General features: G+C 44.4%; 1 protein-coding gene across 1 annotated transcript in view; it reads right to left on the bottom strand.

Annotated features, from left to right (window-relative positions):
• The window catches only part of TMPRSS6 (transmembrane serine protease 6), a 257,626-nt gene that overhangs the window by 92,125 nt on the left and 141,463 nt on the right, over positions 1 to 24,038 (bottom strand). The window contains exons 8-10 of the mRNA XM_078650238.1: positions 21,231 to 21,367; positions 18,172 to 18,284; positions 1,001 to 1,110 (exon numbers count right to left, since the gene is read on the bottom strand). Of these exons, the coding sequence (XP_078506364.1) occupies positions 1,001 to 1,110; positions 18,172 to 18,284; positions 21,231 to 21,367 (360 nt within the window). The remainder of the gene's footprint in view (positions 1 to 1,000; positions 1,111 to 18,171; positions 18,285 to 21,230; positions 21,368 to 24,038) is intronic.

The following is a 24,038-nucleotide window of genomic DNA, read 5'->3' on the forward strand; positions in this document are numbered from 1 at the left end:
GAATATGGAAAAGTCACAAAAGTACGTGCAAGTGGAAGAAGGGTTTGTCTTCAATGCTTTTCTACCTTCCTTTGTCCTGATTTTCAGAAAAATGAGCCTTGAGTGACCTCAGGCCTCCTCCTGCTACTCTCTGTAGTTCTGAAATACCACCTCTGCACATATAGGAAAGGTTCCTTCCCGCCTTTACGTCTGGTAGGAACTGAGGGAGGCATAGGATTCTGACGCATTCCCAGCTTTACAAAATGTTGTAAATCTGGATATGCGTCAGGTTCCATGAATGTTGCGTGGGAACACCCAGCGCCACACCCATAGAACACTCTCTGAATGCAGAATAATGCGTAAAAGGGGCCCATATTTACAAGGCCATGAAAAGTAATGCAGGGGTGACTTTACGTGGCCTTGTAAATATGGAAAAGCCCATTGAGCCGTCAGCACGTCAAAAAAAGTGACACACCTGCGTCGCAATGGGCTTCTTAATGAGGCCTTGAATGTGCGTCTCTTCAAGCAGCACCATGTCCATATGTTACACTCACAAATGCCTGATGTCTATCGAACTGACCCCAGACTTACATGCTTGTGAAATCCCCAATTTAGGTAGTATTCCATTGTTTTGCAATTTGTTTCACGCTCTGTAAATGCTCTTGCATACACACATCCACATTTTTTTAATTTGTAAAAAAAATGTTTTTTCCATAAGAGCCTGTTGCCAGTGCTGCTATATGCTGGGTTTGACAAATATCTGTCCCACCCAGCATCTTCCACCACAATATACTTTCTTTCTGTCTATCCAATTCTTGCAGGTTCTTTTTTATCAACCTTCTTTCTCCTTGGCCTTTCTCTCTCTTACTCTGGGTCAAAGTCTGATGATGAAAAATAAGTCCCAGTACCCAAAAATAATGCTGGTGCGTACCACCTGCAACATCGGCACAAATATAGCACTGATGCATACACACACACACATATGACAAGGCGGGAGAGAGAGGTGTGACAGTGGACTTACCTCCGGTTCTGAATCAGCCACTGGCCCTGGGTGCAAGGCTTGTCATTATTCCGCCGATCCAGCCAATAGGCATCAAACCACAGGACAACACCATAGTCGAGGGAGGGAACCTGGTAGGGGACAGAGGAAAAGAAGGGAGATTTGGGACACCTCAATTGAGGCCATGCCTTATAGTGATAGAGATGAGGAAAACGACAAACACCCAGGGTTGAGCAGACACTGCTCTGAAATACACACTGATATCTACATACAGTTCAACCAAAAATGCTGAGTTGGTTGAGCGTCATCACTAGAGACCTTCGTCTAGTCTGCAACACAGGCTATGTATGACTCAGGAATAACAGAGGACTCAGCCTGTCATCTTTTGGAGGTAAGTAACATAAGCAGTTTCATAAGAAAGACACTACCTAAACTCCAGGGAATGTCTAAGTCTGTTGTGCTGTGTAAATTGTCAAGGGAAATAATAAGAACAGATCTGAATTTTGTATGTTTTGTCGTGCATACTGTCACGTCATTTTCCTTGAAGCAAACCTCAGCCTGAAACAAATCAGACATTGCAATAAATGGTGACCAAAATAAAAATGAGGATAGCATATATATTTTCCATTACTGTCTGGTAGGGTAGTGATACAAAATATCGAAATTAAAATATTGATATACATTAATATCGAAGTTTTAATATCGATGGTATAGAATATCGATGTGTAAAATATCGATAGACAGAATATTGTTTTTTAAGGTATGTATGTTAATAATATCGAAATGTACTAATATCTAAATTTTGTTTAGTGTTATGTATTTTATTATGTTGTTTATATGTTTGTTAAATATGTTTAGTAATGTATGTTTGAAAATTAGTAATTTTGTTTACATTTTGTGTTTTAGTATCAGAGCGGGTTGTGTGTTTATAGGGGAATAGGGTGGGAAGTAATTTAATAATAATTAATTAATTAATATATTTTTGTAAATATTTTTAATTAATAATTAATTGGTGATTAATTAATATTAATTAGTTAATTACATTAATTAGAGTTAATGTGCTAATATATTTAATTTTGTGTTATTGTTAATTAATAATTAATTGGTAATTAAATAATATTAATTAGTTAATTAAATTAATTAGAGTTAATGTGCTAAAATATATAATTATTTGTTATTGTTAATTAATTAATTGGTAATTAAATAATATTAATTAGTAAATTGAATTAATTAGAGTAAATGTGCTAATATATTACATTATTTTATATGGTTAATTAATTAATTGATAATTAATTAATATTAATTGATTAATTACATTAATTAGAGATAATGTGTTAATATATTTAATTTTGTGTTATTGGTAATTAATAATTAATTGGTAATTCATAATTAATTAATGATTACATGATGTGATTTATTTATGTGTAGTGTGTTGTGTGTTTATAGGGGAATAGGGTGTGATATAATTAAATGTAATTAATTATAGAGATTGTATTTATTTATTGGTATTTATTGTTAATTAATTGGTAATTAATATGTGTTAATTAGTTCATTTATAATTACATCAATTTAATAATATTAATTGTTATTAATTGATTAATTGAAATTAATATTAATTGGGTATTTTTTGTATGTGTAGTGTGTGTTAAAGGGGGAGTAGTGTGGGAAGTAATTTTTAGCCCCATGCTATCCAACGCTTTCCCTACTGTTGCACCTTCTGGAGTGGGAATAGTAGTTTAAACCCCTACGCTATCCAACGCTTTCCCTACTGTCGCACCCTCTGGAGTGGGAATAACAAATTTTACCCCTACGCTATCCAACGCTTTCCCTACTGTTGCACCCTCTGGAGTGGGAATAGTAATTTTTACCCCTACGCTATCCAACGCTTTCTCTACTGTTGCACTCTCTGGAGTGGGAATAGTAATTTTTACCCCTACGCTATCCAACGCTTTCCCTACTGTTGCACCCTTTGGAGTGGGAATAGTAATTTTTACCCCTACGCTATCCAACGCTTCCCCTACTGTTGCACTCTCTGGAGTGGGAATAGTAATTTTTACCCCTACGCTATCCAACGCTTTCCCTACTGTTGCACCCTTTGGAGTGGGAATAGTAATTTTTACCCCTACGCTATCCAACGCTTTCCCTACTGTTGCACTCTCTGGAGGGGGAATAGTAATTTTTACCCCTACGCTATCCAATGCTTTCCCTACTGTTGCACCCTCTGGAGTGGGAATAGTAATTTTTACCCCTACGCTATCCAACGCTTTCCCTACATTTGCACCCTTTGGAGTGGGAATAGTAATTTTTACCCCTACGCTATCCAACGCTTTCCCTACTGTTGCACCCTCTGGAGTGGGAATAGTAATTTTTAGCCCTAGGCAATCCAACGCTTTCCCTACTGTTGCACCCTCTGGAGTGGGAATAGTAATTTTTACCCCTACGCTATCCAACGCTTTCCCTACTGTTGCACCCTTTGGAGTGGGAATAGTAATTTTTACCCCTACGCTATCCAACGCTTTCCCTTCTGTTGCACCCTCTGGAGTGGGAATAGTAATTTTTACCCCTACGCTATCCACCCCTTTCCCTACTGTTGCACCCTCTGGAGTGGGAATAGTAATTTTTACCCCTACGCTATCCAAAGCTTTCCCTACTGTTGCACCCTTTGGAGTGGGAATAGTAATTTTTACCCCTATGCTATCCAACGCTTTCCCTACTGTTACACCCTTTGGAGTGGGAATAGTAATTTTTACCCCTACGCTATCCAACGCTTTCCCTACTGTTGCACTCTCTGGAGTGGAAATAGAAATTTTTACCCCTACGCTATCCAACGCTTTCCCTACTGTTGCACCCTTTGGAGTGGGAATAGTAATTTTTACCCCTACGCTATCCAACGCTTTCCCTACTGTTGCACCCTTTGGAGTGGGAATAGTAATTTTTACCCCTACGCTATCCAACACTTTCCCTACTGTTGCACCCTCTGGAGTGGGAATAGTAATTTAAACCCCTACGCTATCCAACGCTTTCCCTACTGTTGTACCCTCTGGAGTGGGAATAGTAATTTTTACCCCTACGCTATCCAGCGCTTTTCCTACAGTTGCAATATGTGGAGTAAGTATATATATTAAATTATATGTAGAGTTATTAATTCATTTTAAATTTATATGTATTAGTTATATTTTATAAAATATGTTTTAATGCTTTTATTTCATATTTGTAAAATTATATGTATTTTGAAATTATTTTTACATTATTATTAATACATTTTAAAAAAACGATATTTTTGATTCCGATATTTTTGTACTACGATATTATATTTTCGATATTTTTGTACTTACCATTATGAAGATATAACTCCGATATTTTTGATGCCGATATTTGTGTCGATATTTTTGTATGTGGATTTTCTGTCTGTCGATATTATGTCATAGATTCGTCTGGTAGCAATAGAGAACTCGGAATGAGTAGTTAGTACCGGAGGACTACCTTCGCGAAACTCATGAAGTGATCAGAAAATAGAACCCAGAACCCAGAAAATATTCTGCCATAGGATGTGGTAGCTCTTACTTCACGACCATGACCTGCCACTGTTTCAAAGGCTGTGCATATTTACTGGTCTAACTCCAGCCTTAACCAACATGGGCAATCAAGATAAGTTGTGCTAATAATAGTGACAATGGTCAAAGTGAAAGTAAAAAATGTTTCAATCTTTATTAAGGGTTTCAAATTAGAGGGTTTCTGCTAGTGGAGCCCTGCGGCCCACCTGCCACAGGACTGCAATGTCACAATGGAGATAGCTCTTGCACCATTTAGGCCTTAGTGACGCCCATAGGGCTAAAAGGTCTTTGGGGTATGGTGCTGTATTGAGGATCGTGTGACACCTTCAGCCATTCCTGGCCTTTCATTCACCACAATGCTTCATTCTGAGACATGTTGTTTTTTTACATTGTAAGTTGGGCCTCAAAAACCAAAAGTGTTACTGGATAAAATCCATGGTTGCCAAAGAGGTCAAGCATTTCATAAGATCGCTTGGATGCTGTGATATTATATGTTTACAGGTGGATTTGTTCATTTCCAATACAGTAGCTGCTTGATCCACACATGAAACCAAATATGGGCCACATACAGCTATTTTAAGGAAGTGTACTTTTCATTCACATCATACTTGTAACAAACATTGACAAGGCAATATATTATTATTTTGGAAAAGTGTATAGAAAATATGTTTTTATTAAGCTTAACTAAAAGGCAAAGCAGCAAAGCAAACTTTTGTAATACAATAAACGCAGATTGACTAATGGAAGTGTGAGTGGCAGTGTGTCTGTGTGTGAGTGCGACACAGTACAAATTTATGCAAGAGTGCAAGAGATATAGTGAGAATGTGTGTTTGAGAGAATGTGTGTGTGTGAGTGTATTTGTGCTATGCATGCAAGTGTGCAGCTGGTCTGGCATACTGGAGGTTATTCTTGCCTTAAGGACAGAAGCACTAATAGCCTAGGGATGGGAGGTGTTACCTAGGGCAAACTGCAGGCCCTGACATACTTCTATTAAGACACCATTATTGACTGTGGGGACTTGAAATGTGTAACTGAGAAAGCCGCTAGCCCAGTCATACCCAGTGGCAAGGACACAGAACGTGCACTACCACAGCTGGCCGAAGGCCCTAACATGATGCACTTAATTCTTAGCATAAGGGGTGGATCCATAGCAAAATGTTGGAACTGATATTTGAGGTAACAATTGTCACAGGATTTGCTGTACTCATTTTATAGGGGGTGTGAATGGCAAAATTCAGACCCTTGCACACCGGAGGGAATTTTAGAGGTACTCAAGACTGTGGCTGAAGTATCAGCAGTAAACTTCTGCCACTCTCATATTGAATGTACTTCTTGGCATAAAGGGCTCTCCCATGAAAGAAATATGACCTTGGTATAGTGTAAGTGATTTCTGACTCAAGCCATTTGAAAAAAACAAGATCTACTTCTAGGAAAGGCCAGGCTTCCCTTGTGCACCATGAAAGTACTGGAATATTTCATGAATGCCCTATAAAGGTCTGCGCTGGTATAGCAAATTTGATCCCAACAGTTAAAAAAAAAATTTAAGGGATGAAGTCTACTCTCCGTTAAATCATCTATAATAAATCTGTTAACTTGTTTTGCTTGCTCGAATTTAGGGAGGTATTCCACCCCACCACTTACAAAGATATATGGCTATGAGGTTTGCTCTGAGCCTATTTCTGGAAATGCTTGTCCTGCCCCATCGCTGGGACCAGGACTGGCTTCAGGGAGGTGTGATCAGTGCAGCCGCACCTGGCATTGACATTGGTGGCGGGCCCTGTGGTTAAAAATAATTTTTGGTTTAAAGCACATGAACTTCCTTATGCATCAGGCAACAATAAAAATGTCTGGTGATTAAAGTTCCTACTGGTAAGAGTTCGGAATTTTGTCCAGTTGAAGTTTGGCTCCTCGTAAAGCAGCACGGAGGACAATGTGCCTGCTGCAAAGAACGTGTACCATGCAGATAACAGAACTGAGTGTGAGTGAACTATGAGTAGCACTATAAAAAATTAAATGTACATCAGAGAGCGACTATGGATTGATGAGGTGCATTGTTGGAGAGTAGCAGTGATGCAGCCCTTCTCAGTGCGCCCTCCTTGTGACACGTTGGATGCATCATATCTACTGTATGACACATCATGTCGCAACGAATGACAGATGAGTCAGTATTACTGACGTATCTGTCAGCGCAAAACTGACGCATTGCTGGAGTTGTGTCGGAAGCATGACGCAACTCCAGCAATGCAGGGGGAGGGCTATGATTATAGCACTGAGTCATCCTTACGCCTCCTATGAGACAGGTGTAAGGATTTGACGCAATAGGGTACTAGAAGTGGTGCCCTGAAATCTTACAGATTTCAATGAGCCACTTGTACCAGGCTTAGCTGCGAGGAAACGCCTACCCTGCATACATTGTACCTGACGCAGGAATAATGTAGTGCAGGGGTTTACAAAGTGACACATCTGCCTAGATGCGTCCATTTAAAAATAGGGCGCAACAGGGCAAAGTTTTTACGCCGTCCATACGTCACAAAAAGTAATGCACCTGCGGAGCAAAAGTGTCGCAGGGGCTCCTAAATAAGCCCTTGAGACTATCTGAATGGCTGCCACTAGCGCTCCAGCCTGTCCTGACTAGGAATCTTACCCCAGCCTACTCCGAAGTTCAGGTCTAGTTGCGCGCCTAGTGACTGTTAGTGGCTTTCCTTGTCTTGGAATGCCATGCGAGGGACAGCAGTACCGGGCTAGGAACAGAAACTATGGCCTGATTCAAAACGAGAAAGCTTCTTGCATTTCAGAGTCATGGTCCTATTTAACTTTTCTGACAGAAAATACCACTTTGGATCTTTTTTCCAGAAAGACATAAAGAATGTAGAACTGGGCCAAAAAATATGGAGCCTACATGGCATTCTCGTATGTCTTTAGTGCAACCGCGGCATCAATTGATGCACTGGTGGCATAAAGCAGGCTACCCCCTAGTCCATCGACTCAGACGCCACCAATGTACGACCAGTGAGTGTCCATGAATGTCGGGGAACAGACTTAGTAGCACCGGGGCTGAGAGGGGATGCAGTCTGCGATTATGCCGGTACACTGATATGAACTCCGCCATTGCTAAATCAAGACTCTGTGACCTACTGGACCGCAGTGTAGGCCGGAGGCAGCGTTCAGCAGTGGCCCACCGCCTCGTGTCGTTGGCTCGCGATGCACAGAGTTAGTGACATCAGGGCAGTTGTCAGTAGTGTTCGATCACCTCCGTAACGATGATCCTTTTTTGCTCCTGACTGCAACGCGTCATCTTTTTAGACCTCTCCTTGCATGCCTTATGTACTCTGCCATTGAAAAATTGATGCTCAGTTCCAATTGTGCGACCAACTCAACTGCAGGGTAGGCGGTAGGCGTTTCCAGCAAGGGGCCACAGAAACGTGTGGTTGTGATGCTATATATACACACTTGGTGTCACCAAATCCAAAGGAGTATAGTGACTTCAGCTCAGCCATACAAATCGTCCTCAACCATAGTGTAATACAGACTCAGTTCCAAATGGGTGACCTACTTGTCTGCTGTGTGTGCCGGTACAGTACGTCAACGAGAAAGGACTACTGTGGGCCTTGCTTGCAGAGGATGTGATGGTCGTAGCAGGTTGGCAGGGTCGCGGGCCACGGGCCTGGAGCTTGCACTGGCACGTGGTGGGCCTTCTTCGAGACACGCCTGTGTCGGTAGGTGGGCATTGATGTCTGTGTGAGCAGGTGCGGGTTCGACTGGCTCGGGGACCAATGTCCCAGGGTGCAGCAGGTGCACAGGACCGCAGTCAACCCCGCTAATGGTGACCGCGTCGGCCTCGTGGCGGGCTGAGGGGCGCAGCCCTGGCAGAGGCGTTGGGCATTCCAGAAGAGAACCACGCCCAGAGCTATGTGCCTTTTATTAACACCCCTACGCTAGCTTGGCGTACACCAGACCAACCCACTCCGCTCACGCTTTCAGGGGGGACGGGGGACGTAACAAGCTACATTTCCGCGTTCCTCCCCACTGGCAGGGGTCACATGGTTGCATCCACTGTCCACTACACTCCATACACCAGCGAGGTATGTCGATATGGATATGTGTGTGGTCTGCATACTGCAGTCTGTCCAGCACATCCACGCCACACTTTGCATTGTGTACATTCTCATTCATGGATAACTTGCCTCCTTCGCACATGCCTGGTCCCCACCTCTTCTCACATCCTGCTGTTGTGTGGCTAAGGTGCCATGCCGTTGATGGCTAATGTACATGGCTCGCCCAGGTTCCCACAGTAAGTTGTTCTGTCGTGTCTGGTGGGTGTGCATGTTGTATATGAGCTTGTGACGTGAGCATTTCTTGTGTTGTGAGTTGCATGATTGTGGAGTTGAGGAGAGGTGTGGTGTGTTCATTTGGTATTGGCCAACGAGCAGTGCATTTCCGTGGGTGCCATCCTCGTAGCGCAGGTTGATGATGTACTGTCGGAAGGGGTAGGGCTCATGCACACTGCCTGGGGATTGGGCGGCGATGTTGGCAGGGATTCCTAGGAGGTCCAAAATTGCCTGGATATTGGTGGAATACGTGCGCTTTCCGTTTGTTTTATTTTTTTTATTTAATGCGATTTTATATAGCGCAAACTTTACCCGAAGGTGTCAGAGCGCTTTACATGAGAACCAGTTGCAGAACATAAGGACTAAGGATTACATGCATTACATATCAGATACAAACAGAAAACAATTGCAAATGTACAAGATGTAAAGTCACACAAGGAAGAGATACAAACAGAAAGAAAAATTGCAAATGTACAAATAGTAAAGTCACTCAAGGAAGAGATACGAGTGGATATACTCAAGAGTCACATAGGAAAGGTAGAGAGTACAAAGGTCTACTGCATATACTCTATGAGTCACATAGGAATGGTAGAAAGTACAAAGGTCTACTGCATATACTAGTGATTAGAGTTATCTCTATATACATAGGGAAGCGATTGTGCGCTTATTGTGTGCAGTGTTGCCAGGGGGCCCAAGTAGGACATGTGTGCAGTCAATTGCCCCTGACATTTGCGGGAAGACAGCTGTGGCGTAGATGCCTAGCTTGGTCTCCAGCTGTCCCTGCGCAGTGTGGGGAAAATATTGATAGTGGGGTACCAAGCTGATGGTGTCATCCATGACCGTTGTGAGGGACTTGGATTGGGCTGGCAGTGTGACTCCTCCCACTCGTGCGGATGTTGGTTGGAGGGTACTAGTGGCCAACAGGTGCATCACGGCCAGCAGCTTTGTCTGCGGTGGGATGTTGGTTGTCCGCTGTGTTGGTACCGTCAGCCTGTGTGCAATGGTGGTCAATATGCGGAGGATGGTTGATCTTTTGGGCTTCTGGTGGGCTTTGAAATTCTCTGGTGTTGGGTCTGTGAGGTCTGTGCATTTTTGGAGGATCGCTGACTTTGTCTGCGCTGCCTCGGTGTTGGTCGGGCGGTGGGGGTCCGGGAGGTGGGGGGTGGTCCTGGGGGTGGTGGCTGTGGGTGTTGTGGCCCTCTTGGGTGTCCGGGCCGCATGTTCAGTGGCTCCATGGCATCTTTTGTTCTTCAGGTGTGACTCTGGGCCGGCATCGCTTTTGTGGTGTAGGCTGTGGTCCGACTTTACAGCAGGTCAGAGCAGGTGTTAGCTTCCTGCTGGTAACGCGCCTTATTGCATGTTTTGGGATCTTATCACCGATCGGGCTGGTCGTTGGGAATTTTTGGGAGTGGTGTTGTCGCAGCTTTTGGATCGGGAACGCATACTCTCATTAGCGATAGTTGCGGGGTCATCTGTGGCAATGTTTTTTGCAGTAGCTATCGCAGGTAAACTGGTGCCATGGGCTGTTAGCACCAGCTCGTGAATGGAGCGATACATTTATCGCGACTTTGGCTGCGATAATGTGCCGTTAACTCGGCGAAAGCTCCTGGAGACTATGCCCCTGAAAGTTTTGGGCTACAAAATGTTTCAAATGTTTGGTCATAGCTATCCATTCGATAATTCCTTCCAAATCGTAGGCAGTGTACAATTTTATAAAATACGTTACCTGGAAAAAAATTATTTTATTTACAATTAAGAACATTAATGATATGATGTGTGTAGGCTAAAACATAAAAGACCACAATTCTTAATTTTTTTAAGTCATAATTGAACAAAAAACAATTGACAGGCCCTTTTAAACTTCTCCCGAAGCTTCTTATATGTACAAGACCTCAGACACAGTTAGAGTCCATCTGGCGCCATTTGTAACCCCATTGTGTGTACTTTGTTTTTATTTTTCTTTGCGCCCAGTAAATTATGCCATAGTAACACTTTTAAGAAAAAGTGAAGGGTTATAATTTAGGTTGTCTTAAATATAGAGGGTCTCATTTATGAGGCTTTGCGTCACTTTTACGCCGCCGGTGCGTCACTTTTTGTGACGCACCAGTGGCGTAAAAAATGTGCCTTGTTGCGCCATATTTACAAAGTGACGCATCTAGGTAGATGCGTTACTTCGGAAAGCCCTGCGCCACATTATACCTGCGCCAGGTATAATGTATGCAAGGGGGGCGTATTGACGCAAGGAAGGGTCGTAGAAGTGACGCAGTGAAATCTATGTGATTTCACTGCATCACTTTTAGGACGCCGTTGCGTCAAAATCTTGCGCCTGCCTCACAGCAGTCGTAAGACTGACGCAGACCCTTTCACATGGGGCTTGCCCCATGTGAAAGGACGCATTGCTGGAGTTGCGTCACTTTTGTGACACACTCCAGCAAGCGTCACTTTTGCGCTTACAGATACATCAGTAATACTGACGTATCTGTAACTCCTTGCGACATGATGCGTCATACATTAAATATGACGCATCAGGAATGTCGCATGGAGTGCGCACTGAGAAGTGACGCAGCGATGCCTCATTTCTCATAAATGAGGCCCAGAGATTTTTTAATCAACACTTCAACAGCCTTTTTTCTACAAAAAACTCTCCGTCTCTCTAAAAAGTCTCTTTCTATCAGTAACATAAGTCCCTGGGAAACTGCACAGGATCTGATAGGAGTGGAAAGGGACTATATGTCTATATTTTCATTTACAAATTGGCTGCAAGACATATTAAATGCCTCCTCTCCACACAGCGAGACTAACGTCTAAGTTACCAAGAAAGAAGGAAATTGTTAGGTTGGAAACCCGTGAATGATGCGCTCTAAAATGGGGGATGCCTAGCTCGCCCTAGCACATACAGAACCTCAGGCAACACTGGGACCAGTTCAGAAAGAAAGGGAATATAAAACAGATATTTACTCTTGTTTGGAACAAATGACTGACTTTATAAAGTTCTTTAATCATTCAAGACGTACACAGTCCTAGTTCTGTGCGTGCTATTTCTGGAAAATTCGGCATTTTGAAATCTGTAGCACATGTGCATAACAACATTAATAAAATTGAACAGTGGATAAAATATTTTGTCTCCTGGAGGAACCTTTTTCCACATACTACTGATTGCACCACAAACCTCTCTAGAGAGAACCCTTCACAAAAAAGGGGCAAATTCTGTAAACCGACCAAAGGCTGACTCCAAGCAAATTCACCACCCTCCAGGCAGCTTTCAATGCTACACCATAAGAATATAGGGCCTCATTTATGAGAAATGACGCATCGCTGCGTGAAAGCAGCGATGCGTCACTTCTCAGTGCGCACTCCTTGCGACATTCCTGATGCGTCATATTTAATGTATGACGCATCATGTCGCAAGGAGTTACAGATACGTCACTATTTCTGACGTATCTGTAAGTGCAAAAGTGACGCATTGCTGGAGTGTGTCACAAAAGTGACGCAACTCCAGCAATGGGTTCTTTCACATGGGGCAAGCCCCATGTGAAAGGGTCTGCGTCAGTCTTACGCCTGCTGTGAGGCAGGCGCAAGATTTTGACGCAACGGCGTCCTAAAAGTGACGCAGTGAAATCACATAGATTTCACTGCGTCACTTCTACGACCCTTCCTTGCGTCATTACGCCCCCCCCCCTTGCATACATTAAACCTGGCACAGGTATAATGTGGCGCAGGGGTTTACGAAGTGACGCATCTACCTAGATGCGTCACTTTGTAAATATGGCGCAACAAGGCGCATTTTTTACGCCACTGGTGCGTCACAAAAAGTGACGCACCGGCGGCGTAAAAGTGACGCAAAGCCTCATAAATGAGGCCCATACTACTTAATTGTTGTTCCATGATGTTTTCCTGTTGCCACAGTATCTTTAAATTGCCTCTGTTTGTAAAACGCATTTTTTCGTTCATCTAGAAGTGCATTGATCTGTCTGAAAAAGGTCCTAATACCCCATAGGTGCAGAAACAATATAACTAAGCAACTCATTAACTAAAAAACTAAATAAATACATAAGTTAAAAGGAGAGGACTAGACACTGATATCAAACTCCAGGCAAGTACTACTAGGGAGAGCCCATCTCCCACTGATAAGCTCCAATTAACCACTTAAGCGAGTATTAACTCACTGGACTCTCGGCAGAACGTAGACGGGGAACTGTCGGAAGGTGTTGGAGATTTTGTACTAACTCGCTTTGAGAGGAGTGCAGTAGCCTAAGAATATATGATGTGTGCCTTCTTATGTGGGTATGTGTCACTGTACTACCTCTATTCTATGTATGGATACTCCAGGACTAGAGCAAAAGCCACAGGCCTGAGAACTACAAAGACATTTTGCTGGTAGATCAGGCCTGATGGACTCCAAAAAGAACACGGTAATAGGGGTCAGTTGCACCTCCACCCAAGCCTAAGCGGGAAGGCCCTGTGCGATAATTGGGGTCAATGGTGTTGTATCACTTTGGTACATGAAACACACAAAAGGAAATGGGAGGAATGCATGCAATTTGTCTAACCAGTGGCAATCGCTCGGGGTAGCATCCCAACCCATCATTCTTTTGCTCACCATGCCACCTCAGTTTGGATCCAGTCACATGCAAAATGGGAACATTCCAGCCCGAACTGCATGGCCACTTCCTCCCTGAGCCGGATCACAAGCAACCCTGAGCGACTGACAGTGATTAGACACATTGCAAATATTCCTTCCATCACCGTCGGTATGTTCCATCTCACTTTGGTAGACAGCTGATGCTGGGAACAATAAACACAGGGAACTATGAGATCTGACCTGAGAATCGGTCCTTGGGGATTGGGTGGGTAAGGGGTGCTTGCTAGGATGGGGTGATGGTATAAGTACCCTGGCAAGGAAAATTGCAGTATAACAAGGCAAGAGATACTTGGTAGTTGCCATTGGAACCCATTATATCATTATGGGAGCTGAAGTGTACAAAGCGAGCAAGAACCAAAATGCAATGTGCCAGTGTTTGGTAGGTAACAGAAGGAATGGGGCATGAGGTATGTCCAAGAAGAATATCATAAAATCATATCAAATTCCACACACAAACTACCAGAGGGTACTGTTTACATATGTGTACATTCCTAACATCAATCAACCACAGGCGCAACTCACACTGATATGTTCCAGACATAGAATAAAAGAAGTAAATCACTCACTGATATAATCATGAACCCAGCCGTTAGTGGGAGGTCATCTCACACTTATTTTCTGTTTATCTCCACATTAATCCAGGTTAATGTTATGTATGTCTTCTGTTGTTGAGATTGTACTGTAATCTATATTGCGCTTTCCATTCCTCTTGCGAAGCCTAAAGCGCTTTCCTGGTATGGAGACTACTCTTTTGGTGTTCTGGGACAATGTCCTGAGAAGTGTAGATGAGGATCACAGGGTAATTTATTATTATTATTTTCAACAGCTGCAGTTTGCTGCCAGGCCAGTCCTTTTAAAGAATGCACTTTTGCATGCATTTAACTTTTTTACCGCTCCAAGATTGGCATCCGCTATTTTGGAAGGGTGAGTAGAAAAAAGAAAAATGTTGAAATGTTGATGACATCATGCTACATGCAAACACATGGGTTCTGACGCATGCACATGTATATGTCATGACGCTGGCATAACGTAGCTTAATGACGCATGCAAACATCCCAGTGCTTAATTTGAGCCGGTGGTTTCCGGTGCTCAGCACTGGCACTTAATCAACTTCAGTGCTTATAGCACCAGCTACGGACACATGACACAGGAAGATTAAGTGGTTTGCCTAGAATCACTGGATGTTGAGCCATGCCGAGAGTCGAACCTGGTTCCCCATCTCCATAATCGTCAGCTCTTGCCATTATGCCACATCAGCTGCCCAATTGTAGGGTTTCATGGTTAGTAGTTGGTTCTGTTTTAGGCGACGCTAACAGGAGAAATGGGCTGGTGCAAGCTGCCCCCTGACGAGAGCCCCGGCACTTATTTTTTTACAAATTAACCACTGAAACACACGCAGCAAGCTTCTTTTCCTTTTCTTTTTTTGCTAAGGGTGCACAGCTTCAGCAAAAATGTTTTTTCCCTCTTGTTGCTAAACGACATCAGCAGAAATCATTGGCAAAGTCAACAGGTCTGTTGACGTGGTGTTCTATTAGCTTTACCATTGCTGGTTCTCAAAACCCAAGCAGAGGTAATCAAACAAACACTGTAGAAAACTTACTGTTGGTGAATGTTAGTGATGCGGAACAGGGTGGAGAGAACTGTGTGTGTTTCTCTTCAGTGGATGGCCCCTTTGAGGAAACGCTTCAAAGCTTTCTTTGACCACAATGCCTGTGCATTCAGGCAGCCACTAATATGCGCCTGCGTATCCCAATTCCCTGTTTGTGCAGGGCAATCATTATAATGTAAAAGGCTACAGGAAGTGCAAAATACTGCATCGCGTTTTGTTTATGGCCTGAGAACACTAGATCACGTCTCCTAGGCTCGGAGATCTCTCCCTTATGATCCTCTGAAAGATAGTAATATTTCAACAAGAGATCCAAGGATCACTGGGGACCTGGGGAAATAACTAGAACAAAACCACACTTGTTCCTAGTAACAATACTTTGGATGAAAAGAACCAAATGGCAAATAAAATGTATTCAAAGGAGTTTATGAAAAACAATTTCAAGACACATAGCAGTGAAGTGCATATCAGTGCAAAATAAACGGGCTTGGTGCTCTCTTTAGAAGTGATTCACCCAAGCAATAATTGTGATAAAAATCAACAAACACAACAACAGCACAGCCCTTTACAGCAAATTTTCAAGTAAAGATTGTCGCCACTCTCTTCAGCAAGGATTCTGCTAACGACATCAAATTTACAATGTGTTAAAAGACAGGGGCATATTAGCAAGAACCTCGTTAAAATAATCGCCGTTTTAGCGGCAGGAAACTGCCGCTAAAACGGCGATAATGGGCTTGCTAATCTGCGTTATAGAATTCCAATAGAAGCCCCGGTTAGATGTCCTGCACATCTAACCGGGGCTTCTATTGGAATTCTATAGCATATTAGCAAGCCCATTATCGCCGTTTTAGCGGCAGTTTCCTGGCGCTAAAAGGGCGATAATTTTAACGAGGTTCTTGCTAATATGCCCATGAAAGTGCAATCTGTGTATTTTGAGTAATGGACAAGAATGAATGAATCCCATCTTGATGGACTTAGAAACTTTGACTGTGCTCTGCTTAAAAACGTTTCAGAAATATATCATATTCAATACATGCATTAGAAGAATGGGCAGCACTGCCTGAAATATATAGCGACTGAGGATGATGAAAATGCATTTGTTTATGCCGGGAATAGATATTTGAGTGCTTGAGGCAAATAACATAATTTAACATCAATCAGTTAGTGGGTTCTTAAAAGGCTGAAGAAGCATCTACGATCTGTGGACCCTGGACTTGCAGAGGCCGGACGGGCACAGATGGGATATATTATTTTTATTATTATGCGTTCTTATATAGCGCTCGATTACCCGTAGGCATCTCGGCGCTTGCCTTGGGAACCCGTCCTGGCTTTTTCCCTGTGAGATACCCGTACTGGGCATCCCCAAGGTGAAAGCCAGGCATGGGGGGGGGGGGCCGTAGTGGAGATTAAGCAGGCTAATGCCCAGAGCTGCAGAGTGTGAACCCATGATTCGAGTAGGCACCGAAACGAGAATTATCGAGTCCGTGGATAATTGGGCTCAAGACCCTGCCGCGTCGGGAATTGAACCCTGGTCCCGGATCTGACCTCTGCTTCAGGGTCTGCCTCCTCTAACCAGTGAGCCACACTTCTCCACTTCTCCACCTATGATATGCATCATAGGTAGTTGGCCACATTAAACAGCGTTAGGCAGGCTGATACATGTACCCATCACTAAAGCGCCAACTTGCTACTGTCCCATGACCATCTTCAGAGCCCAGGTGGAGATGAGGAAAAAAGAGGCTTTTGTTGGTGAGTGAGAGGTTATGGGAACCCAAAGACCGTAGCACTGATTACAACCCCAAGATAACAGCAAGTTGAAAAAGATGTATAGAGTCAAGCTAAAAAGGAAAAAGTTAAATTGACAAATTAAAATGCTATCTTCAGACATGCAACCTACTCCAGACATTTCAAACTTTAGACAATAGCTCAAGGCACACCTACTCTTGGCTGCACCAATGGGTCGCCAGCACCAAGTGAACACTTCAAACTGTCAATGGTATACAAGTGTCTTATGTCTATTAATCAGTCTGACCACATACTTCAGACCAGGAGTGGAGCTCAACACAGATAATATCACATTCCACCACTAGAGAAAACGCATCACAATTAATGCTAAATTGTAGCCACTAGAGGAAACTCTCCACTCGCTATAGTTATGTTCCAAATACTAGAAAGAGTGACCTCTCCACACACTGAAGATATATTCCAGATATTAGGAGTTCCACACAGACAGATACAGGGGCAGATTTATGTTAACTGGCGCATCCCCAGGGATGCGCCAGTTAACATGCGCCACAGTGCGCCACAGCTCCGCCACCCATGGTGCGCCGCATTTATGATGCGGCGCACCATGGGGCAAAAACGGCACAGATGCGTGACGCATCTGTGCCGTAAAGGTGACGCATTGCTGGAGTTGCGTCGCAAGCGCGACGCAGCTCCAGCAAGGCTCGGGGGTGCCCCATCTCCACAATGCTGTGTCAAGACCTACGCCTGCTTCCAGCAGGCGTAGGCTTTTGACGCAGCATTGGCCTGAAAGTGACTGAGTGAAATCTTATAGATTTCACTCAGCCACTTTTGCGAGGCGCACCTGCCCCGGAACGCCCACCCTGCGCCGGAACGCCCACAAGCGGCGCAGGGCTTTACAACGTGACGCATCTGCCTAGATGCGTCACGTTGTAAATCGTTCGTAGGGATGCGCCACGTTTACGCCGCCTTGCGTGACGCAACAGCGGCGTAAACGTGGCGCAAGTGCCTCATAAATCTGCCCCACAATATTTTACCAGTAGGAGCTTTCTACACACTGATATATCCCAGACCTTAAAAGAGCTTATCACCCACTCACATCCTAATCCATCCATGATAAAGGCTTGGCAATGTTCTAGAGGAGGATCACCCCACAAATGCTGTTTTCCAACCTTTCAGAAGCAGAAGACCCTCTTCTACTTATATTCTAACACCCACTTTCACCTGCGAGTGCACAGGTAAGGCCTGTTTTACCCCTAGATCACTCTAACAAGCTAACATTTGGTGAATGACAGCAAATGATGCAGAGAAAGACTCACGGTTATGTGCCAGCTGCAATTTGTGGCTGGGGAGTAGTAGCTTGGGTAGTAAGGAGTGCTGATATTACCCTGAAGCTCCAGCCCTGGTTTCAGCACCAGCATCTTGTCACATGCTAAGAGGAAAAAGGAAAACAAGTATTAAAATACGGAGGGCACAGTATTCCCACCAAGGGCCCTATGGAGTGTAATGCCAGTTTCTCTTGATTTCCTAAAGGACCCCCTTCAAGCACCAGAGTCAGCCTCATTCTGCCCATGTTTTATAGTATAGGCAATGGTGGTTTCTAACCAACATAATATGGAGCTTTTGGGTTCCAAAAATATCTGAAAATGGATGACTGCCACTGATGCAGATCTCAGGTTGAGCATGACAACGGGGCCTGCAGCAGCCGGAGCAGGTTCCCTTAACTTTATTAATGCAAATCTCTGGAAATTTCTGCATGATGTTACAGTACAAAAGTTAGGAAGCTAGAATAGGTCTACTGCAGAAGTCAGGGTGTGGAGTTCTTGCAGGATGTCATGGTGCACAATTCTAAGGGCCAGATGTACAACCCTTTTTTGGGCACACAAACAGTAGCTTGGGTTGTTGCGACCGCAAAAAAGGGTCATGGCACATACAAACGCAATATGCAAGTCACTGACTCGCAAAATAGCGTTTGTGACTCTCGCTATTAGTAAGGGGCGTCCTTTCCTAATAGCAGGACTGAATGCCATTCACTATTCTTTTGCGACAGTATTTGTGGCTGCAAAACACTCACAGTTTGCCACCTACTTCAAGTAGGTGGTAAACCACTCGCAAATAGGAAGGGGTGCCCAGGGGACACCTTCCCCTTTGTGAATGGGCGAGTAAATAATTTTTAAGAGCAGGCAGTGGTCCCAGGGACCACTGCCTACCCTTAAAAAATGAAACTAAAACGTTTAATTTTTCTTTCTTTCTTTTATAAATCTTTTTATTAACATACATTGGCATCGTAAATTTGTTACAGAGGAAATTGCCAAAAACGTACATCATGGAGGCAATAAGCGAGAGCTAAGGACAATCTTACATTATAAGGAAGGTCTACCGGGAAAAGGTATCGTCATATTCAATATTCAATATTACAAGGCGGTTGGCATATTTCGCCACAGTAGGAGTTCCACAGGCCCCATATACGAGACCATTTTTGGGGGCAACCCCATGCCATATAAACTGTCTTCTCCCTGTACATGCACCAGTCGAGGTCTTTTTCCCAGGCCTCCACGGTGGGTGGGATGCACCCCAGAGCTGCGCGATATTCCTTTTTGCAAGCATTAAACCCAGAGTGACCCATTGCGTCAGAGAAACATTCAAGTCTGTAGGCTCCCACACATTAAGGAGGCACCTGCGGGCTTCAGGGTGAAGTTGTGAAGTCAGTACTTCATTGAGAATGTCGTGTACCTTCTGCCAATAGGGACGTATGAGGTCACATTCCCATATAATGTGCATGAATGTTCCTAATTGGCCGCAGCCCCTTCTACACTCCCCCCGTCAGCTCTTCCCATCTGCACCAGCCGGGGTCCTGTAATGTATATCCTGTGAAGGATTTTTAACTGCACCAATCTGAGTCGCGGTGGAATGGCAACCACTCTGGGGGAAGATATTGCCTCCTGCCATTCTTCATCATCCATCTCAATACCATCCCCCACCCATCTATCCCACAGTGTTTTGAGAGGATTTTCCATGTTATTTATCAACTTTTTGTATATATAGGAGATTTTTCAGGAAAGTGGCCGTCTAGTATTCTATCCTCCAGTAGGGAAGACTCGGGAAGTATGGTACCCTGCCGCAGGAGGGATCGTAATGCATGCTGGGCTTGTGTGTAGCAAAAGTGTTGCAAGGTGGCAAATGATCTAACTTCATTCTTATCCCGAAGGTCTTTGATGTGCGAGATTCTGATAAGGTCCCACTTGTCAAACCCTTTTAATTTCCATAGGTTACCCATCATTTTTCTTTTTTTAATGCATTCTGTTTTCCTTTAAGGGAAACGAGCTGCATTAAAAAAAACTTTCATTGAAAAAGCAGTCCCAGACATGGTGGTCTGCTGACCCCAGCAGGCCACCATCCCTGGGAGTGCTAGCCATTCTCAATGGGGTCGCAAATTGTGCTTGCCTCATGAATATTAATGAGGCATGCAATTTGCGACCCCGTTGGGATTCGCTGACAGTGTCTGAGACACTATTGTACATTCAGTTTGCGAGACACAATACGGCGCGATTTGCGACTCGCAAAACTCAATGGTCGTACATCTGGCCCTAAACTTAAAGATGCCTGATGCCTTAAAGTGAAACAGAGGAAAGAGTGTGAATGGGCTATACTGAGACCTGGCCTGGCAGTTCGGGATGGACTGCTATAATTGGAGCAGGATCAAGGTTGATTTGCATATCGCAGTTTCCTGTCTGAGCTGACAAGGTAGGCAAAAAAATAATGGACTGGATTGTAGCCCAGAGTATTTACCATATCTGAGATTAATTCAATCACTTTTTGGTTTTCTCAATACAATTCCCTGAGCATGAAGGGTATCCCCAGACTTGGGTCCCATGTTCACTCTGCCAGGATTCAAGCTACACTATTGACAAGGTCCAAACAGGCCACAACTAGTCGTGTTTGAGGGGAACTGGCCTGTCAGTTCCGTTTGCATTTCTCCTATTGGAGCAGGGCAAAGTTTAATTAGCATATAGCTAGTTCCTTCTGAGATAGCATGGTGGGCAAAATAATGATGGACTGGGATGGGGGCCCTAGTAATTACCAGTGGCAGAGGTTTACTCAAGCTTCAAACCATCACTTCTTTTGTTTCCCGATATTAGTATGCAGCACAGGGTGATCTGAAGTAGTGAGATGGAGCTGTGAAATAAAGCATAGACAGTAGTTGGAAGTAAATGGGATATGACCATAAGTAGGGCACCATGCTGTGGAATGGGCCAACAATTCTGGTGAGGTGTTTTTGCACAGATCAAGTCTGCTCTGTACATGGCAGTGGGTAACTTCTTAATATCTGTGCCGATTTTGATGTCACTGTATATGGCTCTGCCTCCATCTTCCTTACCTTGGAAAGGGACAGCCTGCGCAGAGAGACTGAAGGGGTCATAGTAACTGTACATCGCCTGCTTCCATTGTACTGATAGCACTTCACCAGAGGACAGGACCTCTACCACTGGTTCCTGACGGCTGCATCCATAGTGTCTGCATGAGGAGCAAAAGGTGGTTAGTAAAGTGTGAGAATGTGAAGGCAAACTATAGAAGGCACAAGACTGGGGAGTAACAGAAGCTAGTTATGGAAAGAGAAAGAGTATTAGACTGTGAGGTTGGAAAGGAATCTATCTTTTTGCGGACAACCTGGCTAAACTCCCTCCACCCAGTATGACATTTTATAGAAACACTCAATTAAAGGGGATTCTCCTGGACTTGCCTCTTTCTTTCTCAAAAGTAAGCATGGGCGTAAAATCCGTTACGCTCGCGGATTTTTCGTATTTTCGGGGAATCCGCAATCCGCGAACTCTCGCGGATGCGGCGAGAATACGCAAAATCCGCGCGAAGCGGATTTTTTGTTTGTGTTCGCACTGCTCGCGCTGCTCGCGGTCCGCGGCGCAGGCAGGAACAATCTCGCACTAGCGAAAGTACAAAAATTACTTAGTAAAGGAAGTGAAGGAACCAACTTCCTGTTCCTGTCCAGCAAGCTCCTCCCATAGGGGTGGGGTGAAGGAAGTGCCCCAGTCTCCAACTTCCTGTTCCTGTTTAGCAAGCTCCTCCATTTCCTGGCCACTTTTCGATCATTCTTGACTGGGAAGGATTACTTTTTGTGGTTGCTGCTGGATATTTGGATTTGAGGCTTTTTGGATTAATTTTGGATTCGAATTTTGATTTCACAAAGAAGTAAGTTGATGTTGTTTGTTTGTGGTGATTTTTGTGTGTGTTTTTTTTTCCGACTTTTTGGGGGGAAAATCTGCAAGTTCGCGAGCTGAGGATGTTTTTGCTTGTGTTCGCACTGCTCGTGTCCCGCGCAGCAACAATCTCGCACTCGCGAAATTGTAAAAATTACAATTCTGCTGCTTATGAATTGAAAACCACCAGGCTTATTTATGGGTGCATGGATGATACAACTGTTTTGTTGAAATTATTTTTGTTAACATGATTCTGTGCTCTGATGTCATCCATTATGCCCAGGGGGGCCCAGAAATGAGGTAACTCGCACGAGTTCGCGGCTTCCACGGGCGAGTTCGCACTACGACGCGCCCCGCGAATAGGGCGAAATTACCGAAAAACGAGTTTTGCAAAAGCAAAACGAACGAGCAGGTGCAAAAGTTCGAGCTATTCATTTGTAACCATTTACCTGTAGTGCTTCCTGAAGGGGCCCTCCAGAATCCGGTTGCCTACTTGCAACTATTGTGTGACCCTGCTCTATCAGTCACAGAATAGTTACAAGTATGCCATTGCATCCTGTTAAAAAAAATTATTTACTTTGCATTTGCAACAAAAAGGAAAGGGAGCAGACAAGCAGGTGCCAGCCTTCATTAATGTCAGTTGGGGCAGGGCAGGTGTTGTTGTTTGCAAAACTTAAGGCACTTAGCAGGTGTTTGTTCACTCAGTGGTCAATCAGAGGGTGTTGTGATGACACTGAGGGTGGCATGGGTGTGCCAGCCAGAGGGTGGCATGGGTGAACCAGAGTGCCAGTGTTGACAGAGGATGGCAGTGCTTTGCTTTGCCCCAATAATGTACACTGGTGAACTAGAGGGTGATGTGATGACACAGAGGGTGACATGGGTGAGCCAGAGGGTGGCATGGGTGACCAAAGAGAGTGCCAGTGGTGACAGAGAGTGGCAGTGATGAAGAAAGCTTAGCAAACAGACTGGGCACGTACAAACAACAAGTTCGCTAAACTGGCGACCCGACAAGTAAGTTCGCAATTTGCGAAATAGTACAAAACCCTCGCGAACTTGCAGAAACCCGTGCGAACACACACACCCCCAAAAAATCCGCTAATCCGCGAGAATTCGCGGATTTCGCGTATTTTCGCAATCCGCGAATACGCAAATCCGCAAATTCGCGGATCGCGAATCCGCAAAATCCGCCCATGCTTACTCAAAAGTCATCAGTGCTCTCTGTACTTATCCGGAGTAGGTCCATCAGCCTGCAATGTCCTGCATTAATTTCATTAGTTATATATTGCGTGACGTAGTGGCTTCCAACCCTTGTCCTGGTGGTGGGGCATGCTGGGGGGGGGGGGGGGGGTGGAACGGGGAGGGCTAATGAATACCATGCACCACCTGAGCATAAAGAACGGTGATGGATCAAACCCAGATCTTTTGACTGGGTGTGAGTGTTTGATTGGTTCAGATGCTCCATCCATCACCACCCCCTTTTGTACCGCTTTTGGCCGCCATAAGTGTGGCAGGGTATGCTCAGACGTGAGTCCCTTACTCACTTTGCCACTGGATTCAAGAAAGCTGGGCTGAAGACGGCTGTAATGCCAGAAACCGGTCCTCGGAAGCTTGTTTCCGGTCCAGGGAAGGCATGGCTTGGCAGTTCGGGCTGGACTGTTCCCATGAGGCACAGGGTCAGACTGATTTGCATATAGCCATGTCTGAACTGGAGTGGCAGAGTGAGGTAAAGAACGGTGATGGATCAAACCCAGATCTTTTGACTGGGTGTGAGTGTTTGATTGGTTCAGATGCTCCGTCCATCACCACCCCCTTTTGTACCGCTTTTGGCCGCCATAAGTGTGGCAGGGTATGCTCAGACGGGAGTCCCTTGCTCACTTTGCCACTGGATTCAAGCAAGCCGGGCTGAAGACGGCTGTAATGCCAGAAACCGGTCCTCGGAAGCTTGTTTCCGGTCCAGGGAAGGCATGGCTTGG

The sequence above is a fragment of the Lissotriton helveticus genome, chromosome 1_1 (assembly GCF_964261635.1).
Source record: "Lissotriton helveticus chromosome 1_1, aLisHel1.1, whole genome shotgun sequence".
Lineage (NCBI taxonomy): Eukaryota > Metazoa > Chordata > Amphibia > Caudata > Salamandridae > Lissotriton > Lissotriton helveticus.